Here is a 10,821-nt window from a genome sequence, read left to right as displayed (position 1 = left end):
TTCTGTTGCCATTATTGTTTAATAGGACTGAACCCTAACCCTGCACATGGTGATCGTTGTCTATAAACAAATGATTTAAGACATTGGGTGCAACCATGGAGTGCCAAAACCGTATATATACGTTTTTTGAAAAGAAAAAAAACAGGAGATATCATTTTCCGAAGATTTAGACTCCAATCCACTTCCTGGTTAACTTATGACTTCAAAAGCCATATCTCGGCTCCTCAAAAATGGTTAAAAATCCTGGCACTCAGTGTACTCTGTTTTTAAAAAAAACAGGTACCCCATGTGTTAAAGGGATATTTCACCTTTAAAAAAAAATGTGGTCATTCTATCTTCTACTCAGGCTTTTGGGAGCACCCCGGACAGTTTTTAAGTTGCTTGAATCAGTATTTAGATGTTTGATCTTAATTTTATCAGACACGCCCCTTCCTATACAAACCCATTGTAACTTCAAACTACATTTGAACCATGTTAGATTAATCGGAAACACCCGTCCTTGGTTCTGATATACGCGAGGAGACCGTGTTTTTTCAATAACTTTTTTCATTTATTTTAAATAGTGTTTGCGGAAAAAAAACAATAAAATGTAATAAAATATACAAAAAAATGATAAAAAAAACACAGGCCCACACGTTTTAGGAGGGCAGGATGAGTCATCAGAACCAAGGACGGGTGTTTTTGATGAATCTAACATGTTCAAAATTGAGTTTGAAGTTATAATGGGTTAGTATAGGATAGGAAGGGGGCGTGTCTGATAAAATTAATATCAAATATCTAAATACTGAATCAAGCAACTTAAAAACTGTCTGGGGGGCTCACAAAAGCCTGAGTAGACGATAAAATGACCAAATTTAAGTCAAGTCAAATATCCCTTTAAATTCCCCACTGCACAGAAATATAGCGGTGAGCAGCTGCAATGACTACAGTAGGGCTGTAACATTTTTTCAAAATCGGGTATTAATCCAAAGTAAGAGAGAATTCATTCTAAGTAAATTAAACTTTAATGCAATCATAATCTATTATAAACTACACCCCCATCATAGCCCCATGACTTTTCATAATCACAAGCAATCCCAAAACAATTATCGTCATCGGGTTGATAGCTGTGACTGCCTCTGGACAGCAGAGAGAGAGAGAGAGACAGAGAGAGAGACAGAGAGACAGAGAGAGAGAGAGAGAGAGAGAGAGAGAGAGACAGACAGAGACAGAGACAGAGACAGAGACAGACAGACAGACAGACAGACAGCTATGATGATGATCTTTTTAGCGAAAGAACATCATCATGATTGACAATATGACAGACATGTTAGATTTACAGTGGAGTCCTCTGCTTGGCAGAGATGAGACATGGAGAGACACTGACATGCTGCAAGACGCCTTGATATCAATTATTTAATATGAATCTAAAATTGGATCACATCATTTCAGTTTGATCTGTTAACATTTTGCCAGGTTCCATGAGTCTGCAATGTTTGATGTTTCCAACTTTAAGAGTAGAAACACAATGAGCCTGACAGACTGACAGAATTATTAGATCAATTGATTAGATTTCTTTTTGTTTTCATAACCCATTGAGACCTGAAGCCGATTCTACATGTCTCCTAAATCTCAACAGTATTCTGAAAAACGTATGTTTCTATATCAGTGGTGCTTAATCTTTTTCATGTCAAGGACCCCCAAAATTATATGTATTTGGCCGCGGATCCCCATCAAAATCCATCCAGGGACCCCCAGAAGCAAAGATTTGAGTTAAAAATGTTCGCTTTAAAAATATATATATTCAAAGATTTGCACGCATTTTCAAAAATAGCAGATCTACAAGCTCGTAGCGCGGCACTCGGTGCCGCGCTATGAGCTTGTATATCTGCTATTTTTGAATAGCCCAAAGTGTAAAATAATGCTTTTTAGTTCAAATCTAAAAATGACACAGTTCCAGGTCTTAATGGGATAATATATATATATACTGTATATTATATATTCAAATGTTTGTTTCTGTGGATTGTATGTTCTGTGGATTATGTTAATGTGTATATGAATATTGATGCATAACTCTGTATCTTATGCTCTGCTTCTGGGGAGGTTTGTGATCTCAGGTTCTGTGTCATGCATGTGCAGATAATCTGCAGTATCACAGGAGAGTCACACAGCCAAACTGAACGCAATAGCATTGCAATAAATGGTTATTAGTTCATCCTGAGCTGAAGTGTCTAACTGAACTAATATACTATGAACATACGTAGATATGCCAAACTATTAAAAAACAAAAATCACACCCAGTGTGAAGTGAGCGGTGTGGTCATCACAGTGATGGAAGCTCACTTCAAAAAGTGCATAGTCCTATTTATAGGTTATTAATTTCATCATGTGTCTCGCTAGCCAATCACAGTGCTGAATAGAGTCAGCCAATAGAGTCAGCCAATCACAGTACAGCTAGGGGTGTACTAATGTAGAGGGGTGTGCTATTATGAGCCAATCACAGTACAGCGAAGTGTGTACTAATGAGGTGTCCCAACCCCACTTATAGGAGCGGCTACACCGCTCAAAAATACAAAGTATTTTCCATTGTATTGCGGAAAAATACTCCATTCCTATTTTACAGCATGCGAGCACAAGGCTCTTGCATACTGTATGCGATGACACCTGCACGCCTCGTACAGCTGACAACAGTTGGAGCTTTCCAGCTGTGTGTATTACGTGCGCAGTAAATTCCACACACACACACACACACGTAGTGAGCTTCACGTGCATGGACCAGCCAGGCTTGTACTTGTCAACATCAGCTCCACACCCTCATTCTGTCTCTTGGAGATAAAGTGACCTTGTCTCTCTCTGCTGAGAGCAGGCAGGAGCCCTGGAGAACGCACAGTCAGCACAACCACAACACTGATACATGTGTCAGAGACCAGGGGTGGCAAGGAACTTCGTGAGACTATATTTGAACCCATTAAAGGGATAGTTCACCCCGAATGTTTTTTTTTTCTATCGATTAGTCACCCCATGGAGACTTGAATTCATGGATTTTTTTTTAGTTTTCGTCTCATTCCTAAGCCTATAATTTGATGACCGGCAGCGGTTGCGGTAGGAGACACAAAGAGTCTCCTTTGTGTCTCCTACCGTAACTGCTGCCTACCGGTCCACTAAAGCCGGCCACTGAGCTGGTTATAAAGTGCGTTTGTTATAAATCGTTAGACTTGTAAAACAAGTGTTATAAGTGCACACATTATTATGCAAGTAATATGTCATAAGTCAAGTCCCGTGGATGTAGCTGTGTGTGAGCTTTACCCAGAGGAAGAATGGAAACTTCCTGTGTGTGTGTGTGTGTGTGTGTGTGTGTGTGTGTGTGTGTGTGTGTGTGTGTGTGTGTGTGTGTGTGTGTGTGTGTGTGTGTGTGTGAGAGTTTTACCCTGAGGAAGAATGGAAACTTCCTGCCGTAGAAGCCCATCCTGAAGAACTCCGGTTCGATCCTCTGCTGTTCGATGATGTTGTCATAGTATGCCGCCTCCATTTTCTGACACACACACACACACACACACACACACACACACACACACACACACACACACACACACACACACACACACACACACACACACACACACACACACACACACACACACACAGGTTGAGGAACATTCAGCTGAAAGGATATTCATGGTTTAATATAAAAGGGTTGGACAGGAAACAGGAAGTGTTGCGGCACTCACCCGGATCCAGCTGAGACTCTGGTAATCGTATAAGGTCTCGTATTGGAAGGCCAGCTCTCTGCACAGTGAGATTCCATATTCCCAACACTGTAAACACAATGAAATATAGGGCATTATGGATGAAGCTCTATACATTTACCCATTGAGACCTGAAGCCGATTCTACATGTCTCCTAAATCTCAACAGTTTTCTGAAAAACGTTTGTTTCTATATCAGTGGTGCTCAATCTTTTTCATGTCAAGGACCCCCAAAATTATATGTATTTGGCCGCGGACCCCCATCAAAATATTTTGTTCCAGGGACCCCCAGAAGCAAAGATTTGAGTTAAAAATGTTCGCTTTAAAAAAATATGTATTCAATGATTTGCACACATTTTCACGATTTTTCAAAAATAGCAGATCTACAAGCTCATAGCGCGGCACTCGGTGCCGCGCTATGAGCTTGTATATCTGCTATTTTTGAATAGCCAAAGTGTAAAATAATGCTTTTTAGCTCAAATCTAAAAATGACACAGTTCCAGGTCTCAATGGGTTAATAAACATTTCATATCAAGACAAAAGAACAAAATGACATGGGGGACATTTTGGAGACTTCAGAGACACTGAGCCAGACGTGGCTCCCCCTGTCAGATGTCAGAAGAAATTCACCCACTCTTTTACAGCTACAAACTTGTGATGTGACAAAAAAAAGTGAAGTTAAAGAATACGTTTAAGTTGAACTGGCGTGATGCTGACAGAAATAAACGTTTAAATATGCATCTATAATTCTACATTAGGCTATATGTCTTTTCTATTCCTTAAGGCATAATGTAGCTTACATAATTCAAACATTGTGGGTGCATTCGTTTTTCTAGGGGTGAACCTGAACAGTCCAAAGAATATCCTGCAGACGGAGAACACTTAAAAAACCTCAGTACATTTTTACATTCTCAGAATGAAACCCTATAGGCTGATTTTGAAGTTTGTTTTCCAGTTCAAGTTAAAAACTACAGCAGATTCAAAACATGGTAGGCTAGTAAGCAACACACATGCATTAGTGTGGTGTGTGGTGCTGAAGAGGTGGCGATGGCGGAAGGGAAGAAGAAGTGATGACAACGAGTAAAGAAAACAGCACAGCCATTACTCTGGTTTCACTCTCTGCCCCCCCCCCCCCCACACACACACACACATCCAGGGGCCATACTCCTCTCAGAAGCGCACAGGCTTGTCAAGTAATTACATTTGTCAGATGGATAACAACTGGAAGAGGAGTGATTCAGGGGGCTGAGGCTAATCACATTTCCGCAGACATCTGATCCAACGTTTGCTCGTCTGTCTGTTTGTGTCGTACAGACACAAAGCTGCACGTCTGAATTTATACTTTGTAATAGGCTCTGTGCATAGCAGCCATATTGGGAATGAATTGGGCCCCTTCCTTACTTCCTTCACAGGTGTTACCAATGATACTAATTAAGGCTCTGTTCCATTTAGTGTGGCATAGTGGTTGTCTTATTTTCAAGGACCCCCATAACGCTGAGAGTGTACAAATGGAACCAAATGGACCCGTAAGGGTCCATTTGGTTCCATTTGTACACTCTCAGAGTTACACACCCACCATAAGGGGCCATTTGGGAACCAAAATGGAGTGTTTCTAGTGAGCCAACATGCACGATATCAGCACCCTGACCAGAATGGAACAGAGCCTTCATTAGTACCATTGGTAACACCTGTGAAGGAAGTAAGAAGAGGCCCAATTTGTTTCCAATATGGCTGCTGTGCATAGAGCCAATTGTTTCAGTGCAAAGAGCTCCACCGTGGGTATGACATGCATGCATCCATGTCTAGTTCATACTTTGTAGTAGAGCCAGATATATCCGTCATTATTACACTTTTTATTTTATTTGTACAAAATTGGCCGGGCTCTACATTGTACTATGATGATAGGGTGCGATGTGTTTTATCAGTTTATGTCAGCAAAAGCCAGTGGTGGAAAGTAACAAAGTACATGTACTCAAGTACTGTACTTAAGTACAATTTTGAGGTATTTGTACCTTACTTGAGTATCTCCATTTTCCAATGCTTTCACTTCTACTCCACTACATCTCAGAGGCAAATATTATACTTTTACTCCACTACAATTATTTGAAAACTTCAGCTACTAGTTAATTTGAAGATTTTGATTATTATTACATTTACAAAACATACATTAACCACTTCAGCCATATACATTTCGGCCATTTGAAAATTGCAGATCTACAATCGTCGCATTGTGAGCTTGTAAATAGGCTATATATAGGTTTAAAATAAGGCTAAGGCGGTTAATGTATATTTCATAACGTAATAATTTATATCTGCAAAGTAACTATAGTAACTAAAGTTTTCAAATAATTGTAGTGGAGTAAAAGTACAATAATATTTGCCTCTGAGATGTAGTGGAGTAGAAGTAAAAGGATAGACAATTGGAAATGCTCCAGTAAAGTAAAAGTACCTCAAAATTGTACAGTACTTGAGTAAATCCTTCGCAACAATGGGCCGCTGGACTCACGTTGCCAATGCCATAGTGGATTAGTGTCAATTACTGTTAACTGTCAATTAGTCCAATTAACTTGCTGCGCCCCTGAACTTTAGTATGCGGTGGTGCAACCGGTCCCTGATACATAAGGTCACTTGCCTTGCCCTTGTTGAAGTAGTGGAGGATCTTGCGGCTGAGGTTCTCCTTGCGTTGCCACTCCGTCTGGGCGGGGTAGTGGAGGAAGTCCCTGAGCGGCCGGTCCTCCCACTGCAGCAGCTCCCAGTACAGCAGCAGTGTGAACGCCGCCTCTGGACCACGGGGGGGCGACGAGGGGTTAAAAAATAAATAAAAGGTCAAAATCTGAAATAATGTTGGTGGTCATTCATCTGTCTACGTCAGTGGTTCTCAAACCTTTTCGTGTCAACGACGTCCAAATGGACACTTATTAGCCTGAGGACCCCCATTTGAAAAGATACAGTATGCCAGGTGACCCCCATAAGAGAAGATTTTTTACGGCTCTAGCAGTGATTCTCAAACGTTTTAATTTCAAGGACCCCCAGTTTGACATGCATCATTAGGCTACGGACCCCCATTTAATGGCATTTATATCTCTGGGACCCCAATTCATATTGTAAAATCAATGTTAACTTAACTCTGAGAGTGTACAAATGGAACCAAATGGACCCGTTAGGGTCCATTTGGTTCCATTTGTACACTCTCTGAGTTACAGACCCATAAGGGTCCATTTGCTTCCTATCCATCATTTAGCTGGGGACCCCCTGGAACCCCCTCGAGTACCCCTGGGGGTCCCCGGACCCCACTTTGAGAACCAATGGTCTACGCGGCAGGGGTTCTCAAACCTCTTCGTGTCAAGGACCCCCCAGATTGACATATATTTGGCCGCGGAACCCCCCCGTATCTGAAAATTCTTTGTGCCAGGGACCCCCGATTTTTAACTCCAATATTTGCTTCTGGGGGGGTCCCTGGAACAACATATTTTGAGACGGGGTTCCGCGGCCAAATACATATAATTTTGGGGGTCCCTGACATGGGAAAAGTTGGCGCCCCACTGATATAGCAACCAAACAACAACAATTATATATATATTTGGGCGCAGACCCCCCCATCTCAGAATATGTTGTTCCAGGGACACCCCTCCCCCAGAAGCAAAGATTTGAGTTAAAAAATGCTCTCGCTTAAAAAGTATATATATATATTCAAAGATGTGCACAAATGGTCACGATTTCTTTCAAAAACAGCACATCTGCTATTTGTTTAATAGCCAAAGAAATCTAAAATGACACAGATGACCTGAGGCCGATTCTACAAAATGTCAGTTTTTAGAATGTCTTCTAAAAACAGTTTTTTGAAAAAACTTATGTTACTATGTCAGTGGTTCTCAAACTTTTTTCATGTCAAGGACCCCAAAATGTATATGTATTTGGCCGCGGACCCCCATCTCAAAATATTTTGTTCCAGGGACCCCCTAGAAGCAAAGATTTGAGTTACAAATGTTCGCTTGAAAAAAAAAATCATTCAAAGATTTGCACACATTTTTACGATTTTGTATAAACAGCAGATCTACAAGCTCATAGCGCGGAACTCTGTGCCGCGCTATGAGCTTGTATTTCTGCTATTTTTAAATAGCCAAAGTGTAAAAGAATGCTTTTTTTTTTTAGCTCAAATCAAAAAGTGACACAGATGCGTTCCGGGTCTTTATGGGTTAATAATGAGTGTTACCTGTGAAGTCTTCAGCTTGCAGGTGCAGGTCACACAGCTTGTGGATGTAGCGGATGTACATGTCCTCCTTGTTGATCTCAGACTTGTAGAAGTTCTGTGGTTCAAACAAAAGGATTAGGTATGTGTTATACAGTCCAATCCCATGTGTGGACAAATACACTGTCTGTTTACTTAAATGAATGAATGTCTCACCATGAGGTGGGTAGATCCGCCGATTTTCTTGTTCTCCATCTCGTCTCCTTTCATGCAATCCCTGGACATAGAAAAAAAAACACATATTTGTCTTAATGTTCTGTGACTAATGATTCAAGATAATTGAGATGTTCTATTCTAAGGGCTAGACGATTTACACTGGAAAAACGTAGTCACATGTTTTACTTAACACATGGGGTGCCAAAACCGTACAGGTACGGTTTTGCAAATACACCCGTGGAGTGCCAACTTTCCTAAAAAACGTATAAATACGTGAGTTTTGTGTTTTTGTTTTTTTCGTTTATATCCACACGGGAGGGGCTGGAGCAGCTCTGGGAGTACCCATTGTGATCCTGAGAAGGATTGGCCAAATGGATCACCGGAAACAAAAACATGGCTCCCATCCGCTTCCTGTCTATTTCCTTCTTTAAAACGCCTAGATCTCCGATCTCGTCGTGGAGTCTAGAGCTTTAAACAGCAAAGCGCAGTCAATGGGGAGAATGCTGGCACCCAACGTAAGTTGTTATGAAAAAATGCTGGCACCCAATGTGTTAAGTAAACGTATCAATACTACATTGTAGAAATACTCTGCTAGAAGTAAAAAGTCCAGTAATAAAAATTGACTTGAGTAAAAGTACAAAAGCATTGGCAACAAAATATGCTTAAAGTACCAAAAGTAAAAGTACTCATTGTGCAGAATGTACCATTTCACAAGTTCAAAATGTATGCAAATATTTAGAAAATAGACTGGTTATGTGCTGCTATCTCTAATCTAATCTCCAGCAGTGAAAATAAAATAGAAATGTCACATGGCAGACCTGTACCTGTAATCTAGTAATCGTTCCATGAGCCGCGTTACTGACGTGACAAACGACCTTCCTGTTTCTCTCCACGTTTCTTGTTCAATCTTCTCCAGCAGGCTACGAAGGAAGGGGAAACAAATCTTTAAATTATAGTGGAAACAGCTAGGGCTCACTACTTTTGAACGACAAAGAAGAGCAGGGGTCTTCAACGTTTTCAGGCCAAGGACCCCCCCTAGCTGAGAGAGAGAGAGATGAAGCAGGGACCCCCCTCTCTAAAATTGTGTATCAGATTAAACTTTTTTTGTTTACTTGTTCTGCTCTATTTTCCCTCAACACCTCTGTGCCAAAAATAGCAGATCTAGAAGCTCACAACGAGGCGTTCTCCCCAGAATAGGGATGCTAGGGTTCAAGTGGTCAATGTAAAAAAAATAAAAAATCATATCACACAAAGATTTGGCGGCCCCCCAGATAGTAACTCTGAGGACCCCCTAGGCCGGGGTCCCGGACCCCATGTTGAAGACCCCTGAAGTAGAGCATTGATGTATGGGGGAGAAAAACATAAAATTATGAAATATAGAGATACATGTACAAGGTTTCCACGCAACAGCAACGTTATTTTTTGGCTGTGACAGCATTACAGTATGTCTCACCTGGGGTAAGGGCCAAACAGCTGTGTCCTGAGGGGGAAAGACACAGAGGAACATAGAGGATGTTTAGCTTAACGGTATAGAAAACACTCATTAAAAGAAAGCATGCGTTCAGCCCTCGGGAGCAGACTTCTTATCTGAAGTGACAGTGATCTAATGGCTGTACTAATTAGCTGTAATTTATTTATTTCCCCTTGGGGGGGAAATGTGTCGGCTGCATTCTGACCCATCCTAACTACTTAGGGAGCAGTGAGCAGCCACTGTGCAGCAGCCGCTCGGGGACCAACGCTAGTTTTAATGCCAGGGTCTTGGTCAAGGGCACTGGGGCCCTCATTTATCAAGGCGGTATAGACCAAATAATGGGCGTACGGCGAGATCACCGCAACTTTCGGCATTTATCGATATATCCAGATGTTGCCTTCAGCCTACGGCACTTTCAGATCTCACAACAGCTCGGAGGCAGTTGTTGACTTTGGCTGCACCCGTTTGTTCCATCCTAGACATGTGGAGCAGCATTGCCTCACCGTCTGACAGGCATCTGTACACATGTATCCACTCCAAAATGTATATATAATAACACACTAATAAATAATCCCTGTGAAAATATAACATTCTATAAACTCATTTAAACAAACTGCTTTAACAGTCAGTTCTGTTAATCTTGCAGATCTGGCTGCATTGGCTATTTGAAAACAGCGGATCTACAAGCTCGCGACGCGTTGTGAGCTTTTAGATCTGCTATTATCAAAATGTACGAGCGCTTATGCAAGCATGATGCGGACATGAAAGGCAGCGAGGCGAGCGGGGGAAACTCTCTTATTGGCTTTCCATATGCTTTGTTTGGTCGTATTCTGGTTCTTCATGTCGTAAAATCGGGGCGTTTGGAGAATATTTAAGGGTGTGTTATTTAAATCAGTGGTTCTCAAACTTTTTCATGTCAAGGACCCCCAAATTGACACTTATTAGCCCCCGGACCCCCATTTCAAAAGATATGCCAGGGACCCCCATAAGAGAAGATTTGTTACGGCTCTAGCAGTGATTCTCAACCATTTTAATTTCAAGGACCCCCAGTTTGACATGCATTAGGGCTACAGACCCCCATTTAATGGCATTTCTATCACTTGGACCGCAATTTATATTGTAAAATCTATGTCAATTTAACTCTGAGAGTGTACAAATGGAACCAAATGGACCCTAACGGGTCCATTTGGTTCCATTTGTACACTCTCAGAGTTAAAGACC

The 10,821-nt window shown here is 41.4% G+C and overlaps 1 protein-coding gene across 1 annotated transcript in view; it reads right to left on the bottom strand.

The window, feature by feature from the left end:
- Nucleotides 1-10,821, bottom strand: part of LOC311053850 (dedicator of cytokinesis protein 3-like) — a gene marked incomplete at both ends in the record, with an annotated part of 124,763 nt that overhangs the window by 12,334 nt on the left and 101,608 nt on the right. Inside the window, 7 exons of the mRNA XM_084069584.1 lie at nucleotides 3,407-3,511; nucleotides 3,708-3,794; nucleotides 6,357-6,505; nucleotides 7,938-8,031; nucleotides 8,130-8,190; nucleotides 8,954-9,049; nucleotides 9,583-9,609. Coding sequence (XP_083925710.1) covers nucleotides 3,407-3,511; nucleotides 3,708-3,794; nucleotides 6,357-6,505; nucleotides 7,938-8,031; nucleotides 8,130-8,190; nucleotides 8,954-9,049; nucleotides 9,583-9,609 — 619 coding nt within the window. The remainder of the gene's footprint in view (nucleotides 1-3,406; nucleotides 3,512-3,707; nucleotides 3,795-6,356; nucleotides 6,506-7,937; nucleotides 8,032-8,129; nucleotides 8,191-8,953; nucleotides 9,050-9,582; nucleotides 9,610-10,821) is intronic.

This window comes from Gymnoscopelus microlampas (genome assembly GCF_963454915.1).
Source record: "Gymnoscopelus microlampas genome assembly, chromosome: 10".
Lineage (NCBI taxonomy): Eukaryota > Metazoa > Chordata > Actinopteri > Myctophiformes > Myctophidae > Gymnoscopelus > Gymnoscopelus microlampas.
Note: the sequence above shows the minus strand (reverse complement) of the source record. Positions and strands in the feature narration are given on the sequence as shown.